Here is a 25420-nt window from a genome sequence, read left to right as displayed (position 1 = left end):
GGCAGGCAGACCCTCAACCACTGCGCCACCAGGGAAGCCCAATTAAATAGTATTAACTGAACTTTTATAATGCACAAATGAATCACTGTGGTATGGGAATCATTTGACAACTTCTGTTTTCATATCACATCAGCTTATGGACATATCTAAGATTTTATCATCTACAGAGTTTTCTTAATATTCAATCAAAAGGCAAGAACCCAACTCTTAGACTCCATAGTCAACTGCTATGCACTTACTTTGTTTCCTAAGTGAGTGATCTTCAGAATTCCATCTTGCCACACTTTTGACTTCTTCATCTTTTGATGAGTATATAGTACCTTATTTCCAAAAGTACAAAGGAAAGAAATGGTTTCTATTTACAAGTATTAAATGTATATATTTTTATACCCTTCCTACCTACAAAAAATATTGAAGACATCTTTTATCAAAATAAAAGCACAGATATCATAACAATAACAACAAACACCAACAACAAAAAATACCTGGTAGCAAAAGGCAAGGGAGGGGAGAAAGGAGAGGTAAAACCTAAGGAAGAAACTGAAAAGTTAACTGAGCAACAAAAACTATTTTGAGCTTCCTAGTCATTTGTGGGATGGAAAAAATTGTACAGTTCTCAAAGTCCAGGAGTACAGAGACTCCTGGAGGTGTCCCCCTCAAGACTTTTTCAGGGGTCTGTGAAGTCAGAACTATTTTCATGATGTTGTATGTATCTCAATCTCACTCCTTTGATCATGTACTTAGTAGAAGCTCCCAAGGTTATATATATGCAATATTGCAAGATTCAATTTCCGAATGAACGCAGAAGCAGATCTGAGAATCTAGCTGCTTCTATTAAGTCAAATATTAAAGGGATTTGCAAAAAATGCACAGCATTGCTACTCTTTACAATACGTTTCTGTTGTTATTGGACCATAAACTTTTCATTAAAAATGTAATCTATGTTAAATGTAATGGGCTTATTATTTTTAATGAATTAATAAACATTTTAAAAATTTCCATTATAATTTCTAATATGAAAGACAGCACTAGATATAAGGCCCATAATCAAAAATTCTTTGGGGTCCTCAATAATTTTTAAGAGTATAAAAGGGTCCTGAGACCAAACAGGTTAAGAACCACTAATCAAGAAGAGTCATGCCAGTCCTTCAAGAGAAAGAAATTATTTCCTGGTCCCAAACTTCCAAAGAATTTGTTCCAAAGGACTTTGTATAACCAATGTGTAGGGTTGCCAGACACAATATAGGGCAATATTTGGGACATACATACTTAATACTAAAAAATTATTCACTGTTTATCTGAAATTCAATTTCAACTGAGTGCCCTTCTTTTAGGTTTGGGTTTTTGGTTTTTTTTAATTTATTTTAGGTTTTTTTGCTAAATCTGGCAAGACATTTGTGAAACATGGAAAGAAGGAAGAAAAAAGGAAATAGTGAAAACTGGTAAGACTTACAATAAATTCTTGGCTTTCCATTGTTTCTTCTGAAATTATATAGTCAGGTCCAGAAAATAATCAGTGGTCATTCAACAATTTATATCACCTAAAATGAAAAATGACAAAGAATATTCAACCCTGATGAACAGAGTATCAAATACAATTTTTCCCCCACAAACTCTTGACCAGAGAGAGGCATCTAAGCGTCCTGAGACTATGTAACTATCAAGGCAAACACAGGTATAGGGAATTCCCTGACGCTCCACTGGTTAGGACTCCACGCTTTCACTGACAAGGGCCCGGGTTCAATCCCTGGTCAGGGAACTAAGATCCCACAAGCCATGCAGCATGGCCAAGAAAAAAAAAAAAAAAAAACCCACAGGTATAATCAAATTATCTGCCACTGAGGACACGATAGAATAGTGACACTACACTGTGGAAAAAGAATTTGCCAAGTAAAGACAAAACCAAGTAAAATATATAAAATAATTAGTAGGCTGCAAACATTTTTCCAGCTGCCATAATATGTATCAGAAAATATGATTCTTCCCTTCCCCCCAAGCTTGATTCTTTACAGAAAAAGTTTCAATTTTTAAAACTTTCTGAGTTGCTACGATCACCACAAGATGGCCCTCTTGCATTTCAAATTTTTCATTTTACATTTTAAAGTCAATATAACACAGTATTTAAGACCAAATATACATTATAATACCTCTCCAAGGAAAAACCTTTCCAATATCATTGCAGTGAGTACTGTAGTTATCCTACGCTATTGGATAAAATTATTACTGCGGACAAATTTGGAAATCTAAAATCAGAGGGTGAATTGAAGAAGTAAGTAGAGATGCCAAAGAAAATTATCATTATTATTTTTTTTTTTGCGGTACGCGGGCCTCTCACTGTTGTGGCCTCTCCCGTTGCGGAGCACAGGCTCCGGACGCGCAGGCTCAGCGGCCATGGCTCATGGGCCCAGCCGCTCCGCGTTATGTGGGATCTTCCCGGACCGCGGCACGAACCTGTGTCCCCTGCATCGGCAGGCGGACTCTCAACCACTGCGCCACCAGGGAAACCCCAGGAAAGTTATTTTTAACCACTGCCTTAGGTCCCTGGGCCAACAGCATTAGCATCACATGGGAACCAGTTAGAAATTCAAATTCTTGGGTCTTGACCTATTAAATTATAAAGTCTGGGGTTGGGGCTGGATGGCCTGTAATTTAACAAGCCCTGCAGGTGATAGTGATACATGCTCAAATTTGAAACCCAGACGGATTCAATAAAGCTATAATTTGCAATTCTGGATTAAATTCATCCTATATACATATAATATATATAAAAACAGGCCACCTACATATTATTTATAAATCACATATATTTGTACTTACTGCGTGCCAGACATTGTGCCAGGCCGAGATACTAAATTGAACAAAATACTATTCCTAGTCTCAAGGAATTTTCAGTATAGCAGGGTAATAAACGGTAATTACAATAAAATGTAGCAGGAATAAGCACAGGAGGGGCACCCAACTCGGTCTAGGGCATGAAACAAGGTTCCCTGAAAGACATATCTAAGCTGTAAACTGAAATAATCATTAACCAAGGAAAAACGCCAGGGAAGGTATTTCCAAATAGGAATCAACATGTCCAAAAGCCTGTGGAAGACACAGCAAGGCATAATCAAGGAACTCTAGTACAATCAAGTGTAAGACAGTGAGTTGTGAGAGATAACACTGAAAAAGTGAGCAATAACAGGATTCAAGGGGCCTTCTGTTTTATGCTAAGTTGTCTGGACTTTCTATAAAGACAGTAGGAGGCCAAGGCAGGATTTTAAGAATAAGATTACACAACGTGACTTGGGTTTTACAAAGATTGCTCTGGCTGCCAAATGGAGAAAGGGTGTGGCAAGGGGTACGCAAATGAGATGTGAATACTTGCCCCACAACACAGTGCACAGGACAGGACCCAGACCTACAGAGGCACTGCGTTTCAGAAACATAACTCCCATATCCGATATCCCTCCCCTGCAGCCCACGGGATTGCTAGATGTCCAATGAATGCCAAGAAGATAACAGAGAGGTCCAGAGAAATACATCATTCACTGCTGCTTTTATAGCAACTTGCTTCTAGCCACTGAATGGGTTAGACATCCTATATATGTAGGTAAGACTACATGGTGTCAAAACAATGCCTGGCATGTGGCAGTTGTTAACATTAAGCCCCTTTAATAACAGCTATTATTTACTCAGTGCAATTATATGCTAGACACTGTTTAAATGTTCACACCTTATGGTATAGATACTATTTTTCATATTCATTTTACAAAAAAGGAAACTGAAGTGCATAATAGGTATGTAATCTGCCTAAGATCATGAAGTAAATAAATGGCAGATTCAGAATTCAAAATTAAGTAGTCTAAATTCTGGTGCTCATATTCACAAAAACTACATTATGTGACTATTTGTTGAACACCTACTGCATCAGGCAGGAATGGGACTAGATACTTTACATATAATATTTATCATCTCATAATCCTGAAAAGTAATTATTACCATCACAATTTACATATTAGAAATCCAGTATTTACTAATTTAGGATTGCTTATATGCTATTTACAAATTGCAAAATAAAATTTCCCATTGTTTTCCTAAATTAGAAATATTACTTGTTTAAAATTTAAAAGGAACTGAGGAGGTCCAAACTCATATATGTGGTAAGTTAGTTTATAGGACTAGACATCGAAAAAAAAAAGACTAACTGGCTCTTAAAATATTTAGAAGAAGCCCTAATTCCCACATTCAAAGGTGAGTCAACACCCCTTTCTTACCATTAAACAGGAAAAACGTTTTTAGCGAAAAGCATCATATTTTTCAGTGAGGTGCAAAGATAAAAAGCTTTCTGAAAGTATTCATCTATCCATATCTCTAAAACAATTCAAGTGTTGACCCACCTCTAGTGGGTGAAAGCTTAATGTGCAAATGAGTTTTTGGCATGGAGACCCTAGATGTTCTGTGATACTTAAGTACAGAAATATATACATATCTTCACACATACATTATTGTGCTGCGTTATAGATTTATGTATAAAATTCTGTGTTATCACTAAAATGAGATGTTTTCTGTTAAGTACGACGAGATGTTTTTGGTCCTTTTGTTTTGGAACAAGCAGGATCTTTCGAATCCCTAAATGATTCACAGATTTAAGAGTCACGAACCCGATAGCTTATTAAGAAAGCATCCAGTCCAGATAACCAAAAGAAGCTCCCATTTCATTTGCCAAAGTTTAATTACCATGATCCTGTGTAACCAAATGACAGTGGAGAATTGACCCTTTGTCAGTCCCAAAAACAAAGAGCAAAACCATCTCTGGTTCTCACACGTATGTGGGAACTGCAAAGCAAGGGCTGGGAAAGGCGGTGAAGAGGAGACACCAGTTCTTACAAGTTGTCCGAGAACCCTATGATCCAATCCTGGTTCCACAGGGCTTCCTTACCGGCCCGCTTCTGGCGGAGCAAATTCCTTCGTCCAGTCGCGCCAAAATCAGTGACACCACCTCTCGCTCAAAACTCCAGCCTAATCCTCCTTACTCCCCGGAAACCCCGTGAAACAGCTCACTTCACCCATCTATTGCACAAAACCCATTTTCGAACGTCTCCCGCGAAAACCCGTGACGTCATCCGCTCGCGACCACACCAGATCAAGCTCCAATATTTAGCCCGCCCACCACCGCCCCGGCGAGAACCGCCGTTTTCAAACCGCCAATCAAATTCTTCATCGTCTGCGAGCCTCCGCAGCGGCCGCCTTCTCCGATGCCCCGCCCCGCACGCCGAGGCAGCCCACGCCTGTGACGTAAACGACAGACGCACAGTCGCTGGGCCTGTCTTTTCCGAGGCGTACGGAAGAACGGTGTCGCTCCTCCTATGACGCGAAAACAGCTACGACTTTAAGGATCGGGAGACGCGAAGGACTGAAGGACGCAGTCTCTGGCCCTGTATTTTGGGAATTGGACGGAGTAAGTTCTAAGTGGACTATAGGGTCGCCCAGGTTAGGTGAGGTCTGAATTTCTCTCAGTCCTTTTTTATGCAGCCCATTCTATCATCTGTCCTCACCCCGCCCCCTCCCATCAACCATCAGTTTGCTCGTCGTAGTGCTCTGTGCGCACGCGCAAAAGTCCTCCGGCAGCCCTTGTAGTTCCCAGTTTTCAGTGATTGGGGGCGCGTGTTGTCCGGTGTTGGAAGGTTCGGGGCCGTCCAGCGTTTGGCGGCGTCCGTGCGGAAGCACGGGTACCGAGAGAGGCAGTAGTCAAAAGTGAAATTGCTTTACTTAACAGGTTCGAGTTTTGCTGGCTAAAAGATACCGAATGTGAGGACTTGTATTTTAAAATTAAGTCATTTTCTTTCTCAGAACTTTAGTCCTTGTCATTCAGAGAGCTGAAAATCCAGTTATGGAAGGAACAAATAATAAGCGTTAAATAGTGTACCGAGTACGTTAATAGACTTACTTAAGAGAAAACAGATGAGGAGGCAGTTGATTACGGGAGACGTGGTAGTGGAAGGCTAGAAAGAGTAAGATACCATTTAACCTGGGCCTTGAAAATTGTATAGAAGTTTATAAGGCAAGGAAGACGAGAAGACTCATTTAAAGCGAAGGCCCAAGAGACAAGAAAGTTTTTGGGTACTGCTGAATAGTCAGCTGTGACTAGAACAATGGTTCTTAACCTTTTGGGCACACCATTTCCTTTTAAAACATGATTTTAAAGCTGTGGATGAGCCTCCCAGGAAAATGCATGTACATGTGAAAACATTTTGCTACAACTTTTTCTAAGAAAAATTGTGGAAGACGTTGAAATGGCCCATTTTATATATATATATATATATTCACACACACATATATGTGGTGTCTTGTCTAGCTCACTGTTCAAGGCTATCTCTGCCTTTCATCGTCATTGAGCTATTTTACAATTGTGTAAGTTGTAGAAAACAATAATGGAAATCAGTCTTGCAATTATTGCCTTGATTAGTATTGCAATCTATTTTAACAAATTCATTTCAACATTCCTGATTGCTTGTACTTGTGCATGTCTAATTTTTGAGTTCTCCTTTGAAAAGGAGTTTTTGAGTAATTCCTTTTAACCAGGAGTTAAAAACTCCTGGTTTTTAACACTTGGCTAGTTCCCTGGTTAATTGCTTAAATAAAATCTTTGACATGTGATCATTTTATATATGTAGAAGAGTAATGATTTCACCTTTTCTTTAAAATTTATCTTTTGAAAATTTCATGGGATTCACAAGAATTCTTGAAATCCCTCGCAAATTCCATGGGCTTCAGATTAAGGATTTCTGAGTCAGAACATAGAGCACATGGTAACAGGTTGCAAGAAGGTCTACTAAGAGGTAGGCAGTGTGGGAGTCAAGCATACCTGAGCTTACTTACCCAGCTAGCTTTAGCCAAGTCACTTAATCTTTGAGCCTTTGTAAAAAGAAGTTAAAAGAACCTAGAGGGATTATGAGGATTTAGAACAACGTATGTAAAGTAACTGACATTGTTACACGGTAACTTTTATTTGTTTAAAGCCCATGAAACCAGTTCATTCATTTAACAATTTTTTAAAACCACAGATTATGTTACTAGAAGGTGCTGAGGAGTTTCTAATGTTGGAAGTTTTAATGTCAGAGTCAGAAAATTAGATCTGTGTTTTAGACAAGTTACACAGCTTCTGTGAAGGATGGATGACTTCTAGAACAATTTATAAACTAGTTCCATACTGTTGTGACAGTAGTTGTGGAAAACAGTGGATGGAGATAAGAGCCATTCCAAAGGTTGAATTCATAGTACTTAATAACAGATTGGTAAATGATAAAATGATAATAAATAATAATGCTTACATATTATTGAGTGTGTGCTATATAGCAGCAATGGGAAATGGTTTATTTATTTTGATTAATTCTTACAACTCTATTATGCAGGTATAATTTTTATTCACATTTTATAGACCATAGAAAGATGAGGTAACTTGCTCAAAATCCATACAGCTAGTAAATAGCTTGCTTGGTTAACTAAGTGGAATATGTCATCCTTAAATAAAATGAGGATGGTGAGAAGAACAGTCATGGGTAAGAAAGATAATAAGTTTGATTTGGAATATATGGAATGACAACACACATATTTGTTATCATAGGACATTGAGAAAGTAAACTATGAAGATCAAAATTGTAACAAAAATACTGCCATGTAACTTCCTGATCTTCTGCAACCATTGTGTAGGGAAGCTAACTTGTACCATAGCTTGTTATTTCCTGTTTAATTCATGTCTTCCCCTAAAGTGAAGGTATATTTGATTATCTATAGAATATATTTTTAAGATTAAAATTTGCAGATGAGTGTTATTCACACTAGGCAAGATTTTCTGAACTTAATTCTCCAAGCCACAAAAAATTCTTTAGGAGAAGGAAAGAAGGAGAGTATCTGGGCTGAGATATGAGAATGATGGGAAAAGTCTGATTTCTGGGAGAACTGTGACTTTCTGTGTTTATGCAGTTCTGTCCGCTATTTCCTTAGATGGTGGCTTTGACGATGCAAAGAAGTGGAGAGCTGGTAGTCTGCCCTCTATAATTTGTAGTTTTTTCAGAAGGAAAGTTAGCGTGGACCCTGCTGTAGTGACAGTCATACCCTACATTTGACCCCCTAACAAAATAACTTGAAATGCTTAACACTTTACAGTTTATTAGATCCTTTTAGATATATTATTTAGCTATTCAACAAATGCTGAGGTTGTGATCAAACTGAAGTCTCTACCTTCATAGTGTTTTATTCTAGTGAGGCAGACAGGCAATAGAATTATTATTCCAGTTAGGGATAAGAGGATACAAGTGTAGAAAGTGGTGACTAAGGGGGCGGGTAGGGTTAAGGTTGGCTGGGAGGGGATATTTTAGATTGGGTGAAAGAGAAAGCCTCTTTGAGAAAGTGACATTTGCAGAGACCTGAATGAACAAGGAAGTAATCCCTGCAGGTGTGGCAGGGAAGCTAGAGAGCAACAGGAGCCTTGAGATGGGAATGGCCTTAGCTTGTTTAAAAAGGAACAAAAAGATGGTATGTTGTGGTTGGAATGAGCACCCTGGAAGAAGTTGCGAGTGATGAAGTTAGAGCGAGATCCCCAGGCCAGATGGAATAGGGCCTGTAGGCCACAGTAAGGATTTTGGATTCTATTCGGAGTGTGATAAGAAACGTGTGGAGGATTTTGTTCAAGAGATTGACATTTTATGTACATATTTAAATGATTATTCCAGCTGCTATCTGGAAAATTGATGATAATGGAAGAAGAGTAGAAGCAAGCAAATGTTAGGATGTGTTTGCAGAAGTTCAGGCAAGACACCGTGATAGCTTGGAACAGGTGGTTGTGATGGAAGAAATGAGAAAGATTCATATTCAGTATGTATTTCGAAAAGGTAGAGCTAACAGAAATGCTAATGAATTGGCTATGGGGTGTGAGGAAAGAAGAATTAAGAATTTCAGTGTTTTTGCCCTCTCAGCAATTTTGTCACTGGTGTTTTCTGAGGTGGGGAAAACTAGGCAAAAAATAGGTTTGTTAAAATTAGAGAGTTCAATTTCTGCCAATTTAAGCTTGAGATACGCAAGAAATAAACAAGTGAAGAGGTCAAATGGACAGTTCCATGTTGGAATGGGGAGCTAATGGGAAAAGTCAGGGAAAAGATAGATTTGTGAAACATCAGCATAGAGCCAAGGAGCTTCAAGCCAGACACCCTCTGAAAGGAGGTCTGTGTAGATAAGAAGGGGGCTCAGGACTGAATGCAATCCTAGGCAGCATGTAAAGGTAGAGCGGAGTAGGAGGGTCCGGAAAAGGAAATTGAGAAGAATGCTCCTGGAAGCTAAAGGAAGAAAACGTTTTCAGTGAGGGAGTTACCGACTGCGGATGCTGCTGAGAGGTCCGGTAGACAGCGGAGATAATTGTTTTCAGTTTCATTAGAAAGGTGGAAAGGAAAGCCTGACAGGATGGGTTGGAGTGGGAGTGCGAGGTGAGGACTGTGGTTATGCAGCACTGAATAACACCTGATTGTCTTTCTAATGATTAATTCTGACATATTCCTCCTTTTTTTTTTTTTTTTGCGTTACGAGGGCCTCTCACTGTTGTGGCCTCTCCCGTTGCGGAGCACAAGCTCCGGACGCTCAGGCTCAGCGGCCCTGGCTCACAGGCCCAGCCGCTCCACAGCATGTGGGATCCTCCCGGACCAGGGCACGAACCTGTGTCCCCTGCATCGGCAGGCGGACTCTCAACCACTGCGCCACCAGGGAAGCCCCATATTCCTCCATTTTATGAGTTATGCTAGCATCATCTAAATAAATACTTCATTACTTGTATATTTAAAAATTTGGTGCTTAGCCAATCAGCGGAAGCCTATTTTAAAAATACCAGAATACTCTTCTATTGACTTTGGTCAATAGAACCAAAGTCAAAAAGCCTATTTTAAAAATACCAGAATACTCTTCTATTGACTTTGGCATATTTAGTTGGAGATTGAAGTGAAATGCATTAATGGCTTTGTACCCTCTTACCGGATGTCACTTTGAAACACTATTTCTGGTACTGTCTGCAACATCACTGCTGCAGTGACAGATTCTAGCTGACAGTCAGACTCAGGAGACACAAATAGGCTTTAATCTAATACTGTGTTTACTGAGCTTTAAAGGATACAAGGCAGAAGATACAGTGGAGACAGAATCTTCATCTCATCTGGAGTCCTAGCCCCAGCATTTACTCAAATCCACTGCTTCCCCTGCCCCCAGCCCTGCCATCTACAGTAGACAAGTATGGCTTCCACAGATAAAGGCAAACGGTGTTTTGGGTCACCTTGATATGTAAAAGCTTTAGCCCTTTTGCCCACCAATCTACTGTGTCATTCTGGTCACAGCCTTAAGGACTGCATACCAGCTAATAGCAGCGCCCAACCCAGTGCGACAGAGGAGACAGATGACTCTCCCCATTTGTCTTAATGCTCCTGTTTCCAAAAAACCATGTTATGGGAGACCGAGATTATTCTTAGGCAAGGCTGCATCACCCCAGGCCTCATGTTAAGCCTTTGCTCATCTACTCATTTTTGTGTGCATACCTTTAGTGATTCAACTAAGATGACACAATTCATTCAACAAATTTTTGAATGAGTACTGTGTACCAGGGACTGGGGATTCACCAGTAAGCAAAAGAGACAAAAATCTGATTTCATCAATCTTACATTCTAGGAAGGATAAAGAATAAACAAATGTATAGTAATAGGGTTATGGGAGATCTCACTGAGGTGACATTTGAACAAGACTTAAGCAAGTGAGGAAGCAAGCCATGTTATCTAGGGGATAATTTTAGAAAGAATAGCAAGATTCAAAAATCCCTCAGTTCAGTTTGCCAGCTGAGTTGTAGCTACAGCTAGAAAAGCAGCATGGCTGGAGTGGAGGGAGCAAAGAAGCATGCACAGTGACTTGAGGAATGAGGGGGTTGAAAGTTGCTGACCAAGAAATAAACACTGGGACAGGAAGGTCACCTGAAAAAGAGATGGTGGATTCTGTGACTTATCAGTTGAATTCTGCTTCTAGTAAACAAATTATCATTTTTAAAAATCAAGAATCAATTTTTATTTCATTAGAAGTTGTATTTTAAAATGGAAATAACTTTTTTGAGGTTTTTGAAAATGTTTCAGTTCCTAATGATATACTTTGAGATATAAATGTAGACATAAATTATACTAGGATAATCTGGTTCTGCAGTTTAAGACATAAAATCCTGAAGCTGTGCTCCATAACATAGGAGGTAAATTATTTTTAAAGTAAAAACAAGGCCAAATGAGAAGTGAACGAGAAAGAACTAAAAAAAAAAAAAAAACCACTCAAGAAGACCAATGAAAGTTTCCTCAGCTGATGGTGAAAAATGAAGTGTTCCCCTGAAGTTTGTTCTCTGGCAGTCAAATTTGAGTCCATTTCCCTTCAGTCAAAGGCTAAACTAAACATTTTTTCCGTATTACTAATTACTTGTACTGAGTTGATATTTACCTTTTTCCAGTTGACAGGAATGGAAACTGGAAGTGGAAATCAAGAAAAAGCACTGGAAGAGGAAAGCACTGAAAAGAAAAAAGAAGTAGAAAAAAAGAAAAGGTCTCGGGTAAAACAGGTGCTTGCAGATATTGCAAAGCAGGTGGACTTCTGGTTTGGAGATGCAAATCTTCACAAGGATAGATTTCTTCGAGAGCAGATAGAAAAATCTAGAGATGGATGTAAGTTTGCTTCAGTGTATAATTGAACTAGTTTTAAGAGGTGTATCTACTTCTAAGATAGTGTATGTAATTCTATGATGTAGTGTATATATAGCATCAACTCCACTACGCTTGTGTAATGTGTATAATTTTACGAGAACTATTGTAGGCCACTTTTTATATAGCCTTTATATTTTTACAGTTAAAGACTCACTAGGCCTCTAGCAACTTCAAAGCAGATGAACATTTACCATGCATGTTTATTTGAGAATGCATAGAGGTATGTGCAGGATTCAGACAGAAAGGCATTTTACCTAGTCTACATTTCAAAACACCTTTGACTAGTTTTGAAGGGAAGTTGTATCAATTTTCTGTTATGAATGTATAACTGTGACCAGTAAGGCTGTGTCTAACTTAAGGGGCAGATTTAATTCATCCCAAGTACCATTTTATCCTGCTGGTTTATATTTTTAATGTTTTCTTTTTATTTTTAATGTTTATATTTTTAATGTTTTCTTTTTAATTATATTTATTCACTTTAACTTGTTTTCATTAGATGTTGATATATCACTTCTCGTGTCATTCAACAAAATGAAAAAATTGACCACTGATGGAAAGTTAATAGCCAGAGCACTGAAAAATTCAGCTGTTGTAGAGGTAAGAATTGTTACAACTTATTATGTCACATTATATTGTATTAGTGTATTAACCTTATTTACTGTTTTAAAGCTGGATTTAGAAGGCACCAGAATCAGGAGAAAAAAGCCTCTGGGTGAAAGACCAAAGGATGAGGATGAGCGGACTGTGTATGTGGTGAGCCATTTTTCTGGAAAAGCTCAGAAGTGTTGTCCCCAAAAAAACAACAGAAACATTTTAATATTCAGTTAAGTAAAACTTTATTTTAAGATTTAACATTTTATTTAATATTGCTTCTAATTTATCATAGGAATTACTTCCCAAAAATGTTAATCACAGCTGGATTGAAAGAGTATTTGGGAAATGTGGCAATGTTGTTTATATAAGTATACCACATTATAAGTCTACTGGAGATCCAAAGGGATTTGCCTTTGTGGAATTTGAGACAAAAGAACAAGCAGCAAAAGCTATTGAGGTAGGTCCAGAACCTAAAACAAAGGAAAGGAAAATAACCAACTGTTTTAAATAGTAACAAAATTTTATTTCATTTCAGTTTCTTAATAACCCACCAGAGGAAGCACCAAGAAAACCTGGTGTATTTCCCAAGACAGTGAAAAACAAGCCCATTCCTGCCCTTAGAGTAGCTGGTGAGTTATTAAATATTTTTAAAGTAGATGTAGTTGAAGTAAAATAATAAATAATAAAAAGATAAAATTGTTACAGAAGAAAAGAAAAAGAAAAAGAAGAAGAAAGGCCGAATGAAGAAAGAAGACAGTATCCAGACCAAAGAGTCAAATATGGACCCAAGCAAGGAAAGCGTCTGTAAAAAAAGATCGAGGACCACATCTGAGGGCTCTGAAGTAGAGGTTACTGAAGCCCAAAAGCCACCCACAAAGAAGAAGAAAAAACGAGAAAGAACTGAAGTATCCAGCTTACCTTTAGGCAAAACAGGGAAGAGAAAGAGAAGTAGCTCTGAAGATGCAGATTACCTAACTCCCAAATCAAAACTTAAAAAAGTGGCTCAGAAAGACATTAAAAAAGCTTCAGAAGTTTGTAAAGAAAACAAAGGTATTTCTAACTTTAAGCTTACGATTAGATAAATAAGGTTCTTTTTTTCTTAACTCACGACTTTATTTTTTAATTTAGAATTAGAAGTCTCTACTGAAGAGGAAAAAGACACTGGAGATATAAAAGATGGATCCCTCTTGAAAGCAAAAAGAAAGCATAAGAAAAAACATAAAGAGAGGCATAAAATGGGAGAAGAGGTTATACCATTACGAGTACTATCAAAGTAAGTCAACGGTACAAATTATATTGTTGGCATTTGACACACTCCATCACCATTGCTAAAGTGCAATTCCAATTTGTATTGAACAGAGTTGCATATTAGCAACAGTAATGGCCTGAAGCCATGATCTGCAGACAAGTTGCTTTAACACGATTGGGGTTTAAAAAGGAACCACCACACTAAAACATGGAAGCACTTATTTTTTATCAAGTCACAGCAAGTGCCTCCATGTTAAAGTAGAGGGTGTTCCTTAATAGATTTAGAAGCACAGCTTTAATGTATCATAGACCGGCCATTCAGTTAAGTACTCCTGAAGTTTTCTTGAAGTTAAAATGAAAAAGGAAGACTTACCATCACTAAAACATGGAAGCACTTACTTTTTTAGTTTCAAAGCAAGTACATCCACGTTTAAGTGGTGGGGAGCCCAGTCTTGGGAAGAAAAATAAAAATCATGAATGTCCTTTGACCTGTAAAGGAAAGTTAGAAAATAATCTGGGATCAGAACAAACGCGTCAGTTTGGACCTGTCCGACAAAGATATATGAAGTTAAATTAAGTAAAATTTCGTTGTAAGGATTATGTATTTTTATCCTTTATTCAAAATTTAACAAGCAATGCTGTATTTTCATTATATTATTTTCAGAGCTTCACTAGTAGCCAGTTTCAACAGTTTAATCCTATAAAAATAGATCTGAATCCTTGAAAGTGTCGGTTTGGGGACACCTCCACTGAAACATGGAAGCACTTACTTTTGTTTTACACAGCAGGTACCCCCATGTTAAAGCAAAGGGGATCCCCTTGGCTTCTGTAAATTAGAAAGGTTGCCATCTCGAATCCGGAGGCATAATTTGGATTCACTTCTACTAAAACATGGAAGCACTTACTATTTTAAAAGTCACAGAAAGTACTTCCATGTTAAAGTTAAAGGGAGTCCATCTACTCAAGGGGTGAGAGATAAGTAGAAGAAAGCAAATGGCATACCTTTTAGAAGAGAGTTTTTCTTAACCTTCCTGGATTACTTTCCAAAGAATCCAGTTTTCCTCTTGGAGGGTTAAAAGGCAAGGACTTTGGGTACTTCTATTTATACTATTCTTAACTCCTGAATTCCTTTTGCCTTTTTATCTCAGAGAATCATTACAAGAGCCCTTTGTTATTCTAATGTATCAGCTCTCAGGGAATGTATGGTCCTGGGTGGGTCTGGATACTTTTTTTTTTTTTGAAGTATACAGATGTCAATGTTAACAGCTAAAACCATTACCACAGATATTCTCCTCTTTTAAAAAAAAAAAAAAAATCCCCTATCTGCTTGTTTGATGGCATAGATTAGGGTAACAATGAGTACTCCTGCAGAGCCAGGCGAGGCATTGTGTTTCTATCTGGAGGAGCTCTAGCTGTTTGAAGAAACATCTTACACGTTAAATGTATGTAAATAAATAAATTGCTTCCATGGGGTGTTTTTTTCTTCTTAGAAATTCCTTTTGACTCAAGTAAATACTAAGGAATGTTGTCTCTCAAATTGGAAGCAGTTTAACAAATCTTTAAATTTTAATTTCTCATTTTTTCCCCAAAGTTGACTGACTTTTCTAGTAAATGTTACTAGTTAATTAATTCAATACTTTTAGTTTCATCAATTCAGATATTTGAAACATACTCAAGAATTGAATCATCAAATATAAAACATTTAATCTGAATGTTGGGGCAAAGGGAACTCCCCTTTGTTTGTTTGCCAGATGGACTTAGAACTCAGGAAATAATTTGAGTGTAAGTGTTTAAAGAAAGAAAGGTTGGGAGGAGGGGTGATTGTAAGTCACTGAATGTCTGTATTAGATACTTACTTTTTATTTAATGATCTATTGTCACTATTTTAAAACTACAGTGTTTTTTCATTATAGGACCCAATGGCTGGATTTGAAAAAAGAGTATTTAGCACTGCAAAAAGCTAGCATGGCTTCTTTAAAAAAAACAATATCCCAAATAAAATTAGAGTCAGAAATGGAAACAAACCATGGAGTACCTACTAAGTCCGAAATGAAAAATGAAAAAAGTAAGCATCACTGTGATAGTTTTTGTATCATTATATTGTACTTACACTAAATGTACTTTCTGAGTTATTATATGATAAACTTTAGTTTTAAAAACTTGATTATACAATGCTTGTTATTAGAAAAATTACTGATTTGTCAAGTTGTCCTGACGTGATTTATTCTTAACATAAGAATATTTGAAGGGTTCATTTTAAACAATCTTTTTTAATCATATAAGTTTTCTCTACAGTTTTCATTATTAATCAAATTTAGTAATGAGTGCCTAGTTTGAGTTGAGCAGGTTTATAGAAACAAAGATGATAATTTCTCACATGACATGTTACTCCTTGGTATTAACCACAAGCAGGAACAAATTAAAACAAGATTTTTGTGAAATCTTCAATATTAGGATATATTTTAAATTCCTGTAAGTTGAAAATATAAATTTCACATTTGAATTGTAATTTATATACAATATTCTTATATATTATCCTATGCCTGTTTATTTCTTCACTTAGTAAAGCACTTTGTTACTTGGTTCATTGTAAAGGAGCTTTTTTTTTTATTAAGGTTTTACAGGTGCTCTTCTAATGGTAAAAGTTTGCATTTACAATAATAAAGGTTTTTGTATTTTACTTCATGCTGATCTGCAATAAATAGTATAACTTACAACATGATGACTTTATGAGTAAATTTAATTATTTAAATCAGGCTGAGAAATCATTATTGTTATTCTAAAGTGGGCCTCCTAAGGGTTAAATTATTAAGTGTAAGAGATTTATTTCTGGTCTTCTTCTTTTCAAACAGCAGACAGTGAAGAGGGTGGTCCCCAGGAGAAGGTTAATGCAGCAGGACCACAGTTTGTGAGTGGTGTGATTGTGAAGATCATTAGCGCTGAGCCTTTACCTGGCAGGAAACAAGTCAGGGTAATGCTTTTGTATCCCCAGGATAGTTGTTTCTCTTTCCTCTAAAAAACTCCCCCATGTGAAGGTGTTTTGAATGTGGAAAATGAAGCAAATCAAATTAGAATTTGTTCTCTTGTGATAAACTGATTACTGGTTTTGATTCCATAATAATAACCCTTAAGTTTGACTTGAAGCAAATTCTAAAGACTGAAATTCCTCACTGGATCAAATTTACAGTGAATATAGTTTAATCCATTTATAGGAAAAGAGCAATTTGTACTTATTTTTATTGGTGCCCTTAATGGTGGTTGTATAGTTGGATAAGGAAACCATACTATAGTTATTATAACTAATAGGGTAGATAAAGTAAAATGTTTTCCAGTATTCATTTTTTAGGGGACTTCCTCTGTTTTCAGAAAAACCTAGAGAAACTAGATTTTAGGAAAATACTTAGTGCTAAAACTTTTTTAAATATTTAATCAACATTAGAGTTGGTTTGAAATAATTTTTAAAATAAAATTGTAATTATCTGCCGTTGTCTGGTTTGGAGCAAACTAGAGAATTTGTAATTTGTTTTCATTAGAGCTCTTAGCTTTCAATAGATTCCTAAAAGATTTTGTGACTTAAGTCAGAACGATTTCGGAATAAAAGGGATAATATGCATATTTTTCACTTACCATGGGCTTAGTTTATTTTTGTCTGTTAATGAATCCTCTTGGGAATAGAAATTTTTTTTCCTGAAAGGCACGGGTTTTTTTGGAGAAAAGAGCCTTTAAATTTTTTATTTTTAAAAATTTTTGGTATTTTTAATCCATGCTGATTATTTTAAAAATTTGAAACAATTACAGAAAAGTGTGAACTATTTTCCAAAGCTCCAAAACTTTTACATGCATATGCAAATAAATCTTTATTTCTACACAATTTACACTTTAAATTGCTATTCATATGGTACTAGTCTTCTTTTTTCACTTTATAAAGTTATCTTTTACAGCATTTTGTACCAGCACAGCAATATTCCTTTCTTATTCACATATTCCTTTGAGTGGGAGTACCATATTTTATTTACTTTTAAACCTTGTCACCCATTTAGGTAAGACGCTTTCTTTTTAAACTATATAACATGTTCTGTAACGTAGCAAATATATTTAAAATTCTTATACTGACATCAGCACCATGTAGTATATTGTTTTGCTTTTGCATAGACTCTTAGCAGTCACATTTTTTGACTCGCATAACCATTAAGGTTGCTCATTGTAACCATCTGTAAGCACTCTTCATCTGAAACCCTATCCCCTAAAATCCTGTAGCTGTCACTAACACAAAATTTAGATTCTCATTACAGTATTAAACCTGGTCAATCCCAAATTGGTATTACCAGCTTGCATTTCAAGTTTGGTCACAGTATAGACTTTCAAATAAGAAGGATAAAAAATTGAGGATGTAAACGCTGCTGTGGTTAGTCAGATTGAAAAAGATTTAACAGAAAAATTACACAAAGTTTGTTATTTGGAATGACTGACATAGGTTTAATTATATTTATCAAATAGCTTTTATTATCTAAATGGTAATTATGTCAATTATAGATTCTTCATTTATGATCACCAAAATCGTAAAATAACTGCATTAACCAAGTTAGTAATTACTTACATTTTGCTGGAACAAAAACTGAGCTATGATTGTTACTGCTGTCTGTGACTTGCCCATGTGATTACCAGGTTAATTTGTCATTCTAAGAAGGGTTTTAAATCCGGAGATTAGCCTGACATTATAATGGATATTTAGTAAATATCTTTTGAATTGTAGTAATCTAATCTGTCTGGTAAATCAATTATAAAACTCTAGCTACTACCAATGAACACATTAAAATTTCATCACTTCATACCATAGTTTCTTGCTTTGTGTCTAAATTTAATATTGAATAGATAGAGAAATGGGAAGAATTAGCAGGTATATTTCTCTCCAGTTCTCTTAATTTTTTTTTCATTGAATTAGCATACATTTATTAAGAGCCTATTTTGTGATAGGCAGTGTTTTAAGTGTTGGTATGAATTAAGATATAGTCCCTGGCTTGTACATAAGCACAGGTTTTTACTACTTTATAAACTTTTCTTATGAAAAAATATTTCCAGGTATTGCTCAGTTCTTTTTGTAATTCGTACTTTAAAAATCCAATGTCTAAAAGTAATCTAGGGAATTCTCTGGCAGTTCACTAGTTAGGACTCTGCGCTCTCACTGCTGAGGGCCCGGGTTCAATCCCTAGTCGGGGAACTAAGATCCCACAAGCTGCATGGCGGGGCCAAAGAAAATAATAAATGTTTTAAAATAAATAAATAAAAGTAATCTAAATTAGTTGTGCCTTGAAATTTTGGGTTAAAACTAAAGGAGGTGAGGTGGGTAAGGCTTTTTTCCCCCAGTTGGGAACCTTCAGTTATTTCTTTAGCTTTATGAATGGAAGTTGATGAATTAAGAATTAGTGTAACATTCCTGCATAATTGCATTGCGTACACTCTAGAACCTGCTGTGAAAAAAAAAAAAGACTAGGAATGCAGGAATCTTGTTAATTTGCCCTCACAGCAGGCCGTATAGGTAAAACTTTTCCTTGCTGTGTGACTCAACTTGTTTAGAAGAGGTTGCTTAGGTGTTTTTATCAGAGAATAAAAGCTCTTGAGCTATCTGTATTCCCATAGACTACTTGGGAACTACTTTGTATGTTCCTTGAAATGTTTTTCACAAGTGGTTATAAAAAGGTTACATATATTTTAAGTCATAAGTGTTTTGGTACAGGTAAGTGCAAACACACCTTCCTTCATCCCTTTTCGATTTTGTTTGTTTTTAATTTTACTCTTTAACTACACCCAGACTTGGAAACCTTCTTCTGAATTTGGAGTTGTATTTGTACATTCCGCTCTACAAATCTCTTTTCCTTATGCAATATTCCCATGCCAGTTAAGATTTTAAGGATGCTGTTGAAGGAAGGAAAGTTATTATTAGAGTTGATGTTAAATTGGTTCTCAGCTTTGTCCAAGTCACTTTTTAAGAGCATTCGTTTTGGGGGCTTTTTTCTTTCTCGTTTTCTGTTTTTTTGTGGGTTTTTTTTTGGTTTTTGGCCGCACTGTGTGGCTTATGGGATCTTAGCTCTCCAACCAGGGATTGAACCTGGGCCCTCAGCAGAGAGAGCACAGAGTCCTAACCACCGGACCTCCAGGAAATTCCCCATTTGTATATATTTAGAAGAAATGTTTGATATAGGATAGTTTCTCCTCATTTTAAATGACATATGGCTCAATTTTATAATAGATTCTAGTACAGCCATTGGAATAATTTTAAAATTATATTGAAACATTTTTATTATTTACTTTAAGCCTTTCTAAACTCTAACGCAGGATACTTTGGCAGTAATCTCAGAAGTTGTTTATGTTGATTTGCTGGAAGGAGATACAGAATGCCATGCTAGATTTAAAACTCCTGACGATGCTCAAGCGGTAATAAATGCATATACGGAAATTAAAAAGAAACACTGCTGGAAACTAGAGATTCTTTCTGGTAAAACTTTATAGAACATTCTTTTTCAACAATTCTTATTGTGGGGTGATTGTTCTATAATTTCTGAGTTTGGCTAATGAAACTACGTTGTTGGGTTTTTTTGGTACTATAATATGCATAAAGTAGCATTAATAAAATGAGACTATTCCGGTTCGGTTGTTGACAATATAAAGCCTTGAATATGTTTCTTCATCTGTATCCTTATGATCAGCATTTTCGTGGGGTTTTTTGTTCTGTTTTTTTTAAGGTGACCATGAACAGAGGTATTGGCAGAAGATTTTGGTAGATAGGCAGGCCAAACTTAATCAGCCTCGTGAAAAGAAAAGAGGCACTGAGAAGGTAATCAATGCATTTTTTTTTAATTTCTCTAGATTTTGAAATATACGAAATTAGAAATATTTTCCACACAAGGGTATATAAGTTTATCTTTTTTAAAAAAGAAAATAGTGATGTAATTTAAATTTCTGGCTGCTTTCATTTATGGCTTTGTGGTGAATGATTATTTAAAGATTGTCTTAATGGTAAAAAACACAATGTATTTAGATTGTACTTTTTAAAAATATGAGCCTCCACAGATAAGATTGAGAGACTATGCATAACATTCCCTGTAGCAACGGTAAGCTTTATTCCTTTTTCTCTAGGCTAGCTGACAAGTGAAAGAAACAAACTTAAATAAGTACATTAAATAATTTAAAACAAGCCTCTCTTTCAATAATTTTATTTTAAATGACACTAAATTTATCAGATATTTATTGTTGCTAGTAAGCTGTCTAGTTTATTCTTTTAAAACATTATTATACATGTAAAGGTTAGAACATCTTAAAGTGCTTAGAATAAAATAGGGCACATAATAACTGTGTCCTATTATGTGCACATAATAATAGTAATATTACTAGTATAAATTTTTTAATGTATATCGTAAAAATCGGTAAAATACGGAACGATGTACGTACATCCTTTTATGATTGATTAGCACTTGAAAGGTCATACTTCCTATGTTCTAGGTTTGTTGCTTTAGGGTCCTATTTATAAAATTCTTTGTTGTTTATTTTTTAATTGGAAAATTAAGTTTTTTCATCAGCGTTAGATAGCCTAGGATTCATTGGAATTTAAGAAGATTTAGGAGGAGGTTTTCTACTGGTCTTTGTTAATTCTGTGAATGTGGACTAAATTTGCTGAGATGGGGAGGCCTCCCTTCTTAAGGACTCTTTCAGATCCATAAGGTGTTAATTTCAAAGCCTGCTTGAGAGTATTTAAATGTTAATAAAATCATTAATCCAGAACTGACAACTGAAATGAAATCATTTTGTTAAATAATGCTTATCCTTCTAATTGGTGTGAAATTTCATTTAAATTGTATATATTTTTAAAACTAGAAATCAGAAAGTTTATTTTTCAGAAAGATTCCATCTCCACAAATTAAATTTGAGACAAGGAAATAAACACTGACTTAGGGAATTTTATAAATTGGGTTGGAAAGCAGTGAGTAGTTCTATCATTGGGAGAGTTCTCATTTACCTCTTACACCATCAGGTTTATCATACACATGATTTGTGTGATAAACCTCTGAAAGTATAGACTCCTAGCTAAAGCTATGGATATAACTAGTTTGCTCATTTCATGAAATGAAAAAAAGGTACCACACAGAGAAGCTTCTCAGAGGAGAGGGGGTTAGACCGTAATTTAGTTTACTTCTTTCTTAATTCATTTAATTAATATTTTTGGTGCCAGTTTGTGTTAGCCACTGTTCTAGGAACTGAGTATATATCTGTGAGTAACAAAGTCCCCTTCTTTGTTGAGGCTTAGAGGTAATATAGTAATAAGTCAGATGATGACATGTGCTGTACAGAAAACTCAAAAGTATAATGGGATACATGAGATGAGATTGTCTGGGAAGTTCTATCTGCAAAGGTGACAGTAGAGGAGACCTTAGGGAAGTGAGCAAGCAAGTCAGGAAAATTTAGATGCACACGGCTTCCCTGGTGGCGCAGTGGTTGAGAGTCCGCCTGCCGGTGCAGGGGACACGGGTTCGTGCCCTGGTCCGGGAAGATCCCACATGCCGCGGAGCAGCTAGGCCCATGAGCCATGGCTGCTGAGCCTGCGCGTCCGGAGTCTGTGCTCCGCAACGGGAGAGGCCACAACAGTGAGAGGCCCATGTACGGCAAAAAAAAAAAAAAAAAAATGTAGATGCACAGCTTTCCAGTCGGAGGCAACAGAAAGTGCAGAGGCCTTGGGACTTCCTTGGTGGTCCAGTGGTAAAGAATCTGCCTTCCAATGCAGGGTACAAGGGTTTGATCCCTGGTCGGAGAACTAAGATCGCACATGCCATGGGGCAACTAAGCCGGTGTGCCACAACTACTGAGCCCGCCGCCTCAACTAGAGGGCCTGAGTACCACAGACTACAGAGCCCATGCGCTGTGGAGCCTGCATGCCACAACTAGAGAGAAAAAAACCCGCAAGCCACAACTAGAGAGAAGCCCGCGTGCCGCAACTAAGAACTGACACAGCCAAAAATATAAATAAATAAAAATATTTTAAAAAAAAAGAAGAAAGTGCAGAGGTCTTGAAAGGAGATTGTGAGACTAGCTGGAGTATTGGAAGCAAACATGTTAGTAATGGAAATTAAGTATTTTAGAAAAAATTAGCAGCCAAAAGTATAGCATAAATACCTCACTGACATGCCAGCCTACCGTTTCCACAGTAACATTATACTTGGTCCATAATTGAGTGAAAAAAAAGCACTAAAAAAAATCCTGGTTCTTATTTTCACATTGTGGAGGAGAAGGCTACTGGGGAAACTTTCCTGAGCTCTGGTCAGTTTACACAGAATTAAAAGACAAAAGAATTGGTAGAAATATTTTATTTTCTATGTATGATATTTTTACCCATAAAAATCGAGTACAGAAAAGTTAAATTAAGACCTCTGACAAAAGATCAGTAAGATGAAGGAAAGATCTGCCAAAAGGGGTCTGATTCATTCTACCCAGACCAAATCTTTGTAGTGTACCCTATCGCTTTGAGCACGTTGGTAAAATTAGATAACAGGTACTGGAGACACAGTAAGGCTTTTGTCATTTCTCTTTAGTTTTTAAAACATATTTGAATTTTTTAATGTTTTTTTTTGAATTTTTTAATGTTTTTATCAAAATGTTCTTTCCTTTACAAAGTACTGATAGGTTAGATATTAAGCAGGTATAGGTGGAATTCATAAAATCTGTGAAGAGCATATCGGTGTGACAGTTTTAAACACTTACATTTTGACTCACTTCACTGATTAAAAGGCTTTTAGTTTAATCTGAAAGTGATTTCCTGCCAGTGGCCACTTATCACCAGTTTAAATAAACTATTTTAATGAATACTCATTAGAATCTGTGTTTTCAAGAGAATAAAATTTTCATTTCCTCCAAAGCTAAGTAAGATACCTTAAGTTTTTTTATCAAGAAAACTTCTGGAATATAAAGATATTTTAAATGTTCTTCTGCATTCCACATAATTTCATTTGCCTTCTTTAAAATTTTCAAGTATTTATGTAAGAGTGTAATTAATAAGTACTCTTAATAGCAGTTTCTTATTTGGAATATTTTTTAAATTTGTAAGCAAACCTTTGTGTAGCACTCAGCCCAAAATATGCTGTCTCATTCAAATAATATATGAATTTTCAAGCACAATATAATTATTAAAGACCACACATCATTTAAGAAGTGTCTTGATAATTAATACTCAAGCCCAAAGGGCTATAAAACAACAAATGTTGGTCCTTAAGCCTCCTAAAATGTCAAAAAAATTACGAGCATGGAATGTTTTTTTTTTTTTGTAATTTTATATTGTAGCATAATTGATTAACAATGTTGTGTTACTTTCAGGTGTAGAGCAAAGTGATTCAGTTATACATATACATGTATCTATTCTTTTTTCAAATTCTTTTCCCATTTCGTTTATTACAGAATATTGAGGAGTGTTCCCTGTGCTGTATAGTAGGTCCTTGTTGGTGGAATGGTTATTTTTAATTGAAAATTTTTTTAGTAATCTGGAACTAAAATGAGAGGATCTTAGGTAATTCAAAGGTTTAGTATCTATTTAATAAGCCATAATCTAGACACTTCTCTCTGTAACTGATTTGATGTAAGCTTAATTATTTCATTTGTTTTCTTCTTCCCCTTTTTAAGAAGTTTTATTCAAGCTAATAGTTATGAGATTTTTCTAGTCATAATTATCTTTCTCTTTTTACGTATCCAGTACATTCTAATTTCTGATTTCTTTCTCTGTAGTTAATCACCAAAGCCGAAAAGATCAGACTCGAAAAGACTCAACAAGCAAGTAAACACATTAGATTTTCTGAATATGATTGAAAAAAACATTCTGGTTCACCTCTTAAGATTTCACTGGATGCTAGAGCTATTCTTAGGGAATTCTTTTTTTTTTTTTTTACGGTAGTAATGTGTAATGAATGTTTTTCTAAAACCTACATTTAATTAAAAGAAATAGTTTTGTTCCTTAATTTGTAAACAAGATGTTTGTCCAGAGACAATTACACTGTATACCACAGTTTTTTCATTAAACATTGTATTTGTTGAAATTATCTGATATAAATTAACCTCAAAGTGATTTAGAAAATAAATGTGTTTTGAACATTATATTTTTTTCCAAACATTATCATTAATTTTGCTGTTTTGTATTACAAAAACAATAACATTTTTGCAAAAATAATAGTACTACATAAATAGTTTAGGAAACAATGTTTAACAGAGAACTCTCACTGTAGTTATTACTTTGTAGCTTGCTTTTTCCATTTGAAACATCTTAAATACTTTTTCATGTTGATTTATGCAGAGACGTATATGTTGATATTTCATTCTGCTTATTGCACTTTGCCTATCTGAGCTTCCACTGAACAGACCATATGAACTGTTTTCAATTAAAATGTTAAGTGAGTTTGTTTTCATAAATGAAGCTAATAAACATTTTATTTTGGTTAGACAAAATAAAATGTACCAGATACTGTGAACACAGAAAAAAAAAATCTAGGAATCAGCCTTAGGCATAACCGAAGTCTGTCATTTTATTCGGGAAAATCACAGAATGGTATGTTGAAGGCCTTCCCAGAACTGAACCTGAAGGGCATGTATGTGACTGGCATGTTAATCTCTCACCAGGTATCAGGAAAGTACTCTGGACAGCCCTGGGGTTCATTTTCTTGGGTTATAAACCCATTTTTAGTTCCATCAGCGTTGTCCAGCAGTGAAGGACTAATTTGGCTGTCCCTTCTATGCATTGTGGGAAGCAAAGGATCAAGAATCTATTCACTCCTATGGGCCAGAAATTTGAGGAAATTGACTGCATC

The 25420-nt window shown here is 35.9% G+C and overlaps 2 protein-coding genes across 10 annotated transcripts in view; one reads left to right on the top strand and one right to left on the bottom strand.

Moving 5' to 3' along the window:
• ZGRF1 (zinc finger GRF-type containing 1) overlaps positions 1-5095 on the bottom strand; it is a 70855-nt gene extending 65760 nt beyond the window's left edge. For 3 of the 6 annotated variants that reach the window (XM_079920360.1, XM_079920365.1, XM_079920363.1), the window contains exons 1-3: positions 4922-5095; positions 1454-1541; positions 240-320 (exon numbers count right to left, since the gene is read on the bottom strand). In XM_079920360.1, the coding sequence (XP_079776486.1) occupies positions 240-320; positions 1454-1474 (102 nt within the window). In that variant the 5' untranslated portion in view covers positions 1475-1541; positions 4922-5095. Of the gene's footprint in view, positions 1-239; positions 321-1453; positions 1643-4869 lie in introns of those variants that run through there. The other 3 variants (XM_079920361.1, XM_079920364.1, XM_079920362.1) reach the window with 3 other exon arrangements.
• LARP7 (La ribonucleoprotein 7, transcriptional regulator) lies at positions 5089-24846 on the top strand. 4 transcript variants are annotated; one of them, XM_079920370.1, is made up of 13 exons: positions 5089-5440; positions 11495-11705; positions 12241-12341; positions 12414-12497; positions 12631-12795; positions 12874-12967; positions 13047-13388; positions 13467-13611; positions 15500-15651; positions 16439-16557; positions 19920-20079; positions 20327-20418; positions 24348-24846. In XM_079920370.1, exons 2-13 carry the CDS (start codon positions 11504-11506, stop codon positions 24426-24428), a joined length of 1737 nt encoding a protein of 578 aa, XP_079776496.1. In that variant the 5' UTR covers positions 5089-5440; positions 11495-11503; the 3' UTR covers positions 24429-24846. The 4 variants fall into 4 exon arrangements, with proteins under 4 accessions (XP_079776496.1, XP_079776497.1, XP_079776494.1 ...); XM_079920371.1 differs by having other exon boundaries at positions 13044-13388; positions 16439-16494; XM_079920368.1 differs by having other exon boundaries at positions 13044-13388.
• Positions 24847-25420: the final 574 nt, after the last annotated feature.

The sequence above is a fragment of the Stenella coeruleoalba genome, assembly GCF_951394435.1.
Source record: "Stenella coeruleoalba genome assembly, chromosome: 4".
Lineage (NCBI taxonomy): Eukaryota > Metazoa > Chordata > Mammalia > Artiodactyla > Delphinidae > Stenella > Stenella coeruleoalba.
This window is presented reverse-complemented; position numbering and strand designations above follow the sequence as displayed.

Bases quoted from the DNA above. Each gene is read 5' to 3' on its own strand.
- LARP7 (XM_079920368.1), top strand. From the start codon at position 11,504: ATGGAAACTGGAAGTGGAAATCAAGAAAAAGCACTGGAAGAGGAAAGC. The intron at 11,706-12,240 runs GTAAGTTTGCTT...TGTTTTCATTAG, and splicing joins AGAAAAATCTAGAGATGGAT to ATGTTGATATATCACTTCTC. The intron at 15,652-16,438 runs GTAAGCATCACT...CTTTTCAAACAG, and splicing joins CGAAATGAAAAATGAAAAAA to CAGACAGTGAAGAGGGTGGT.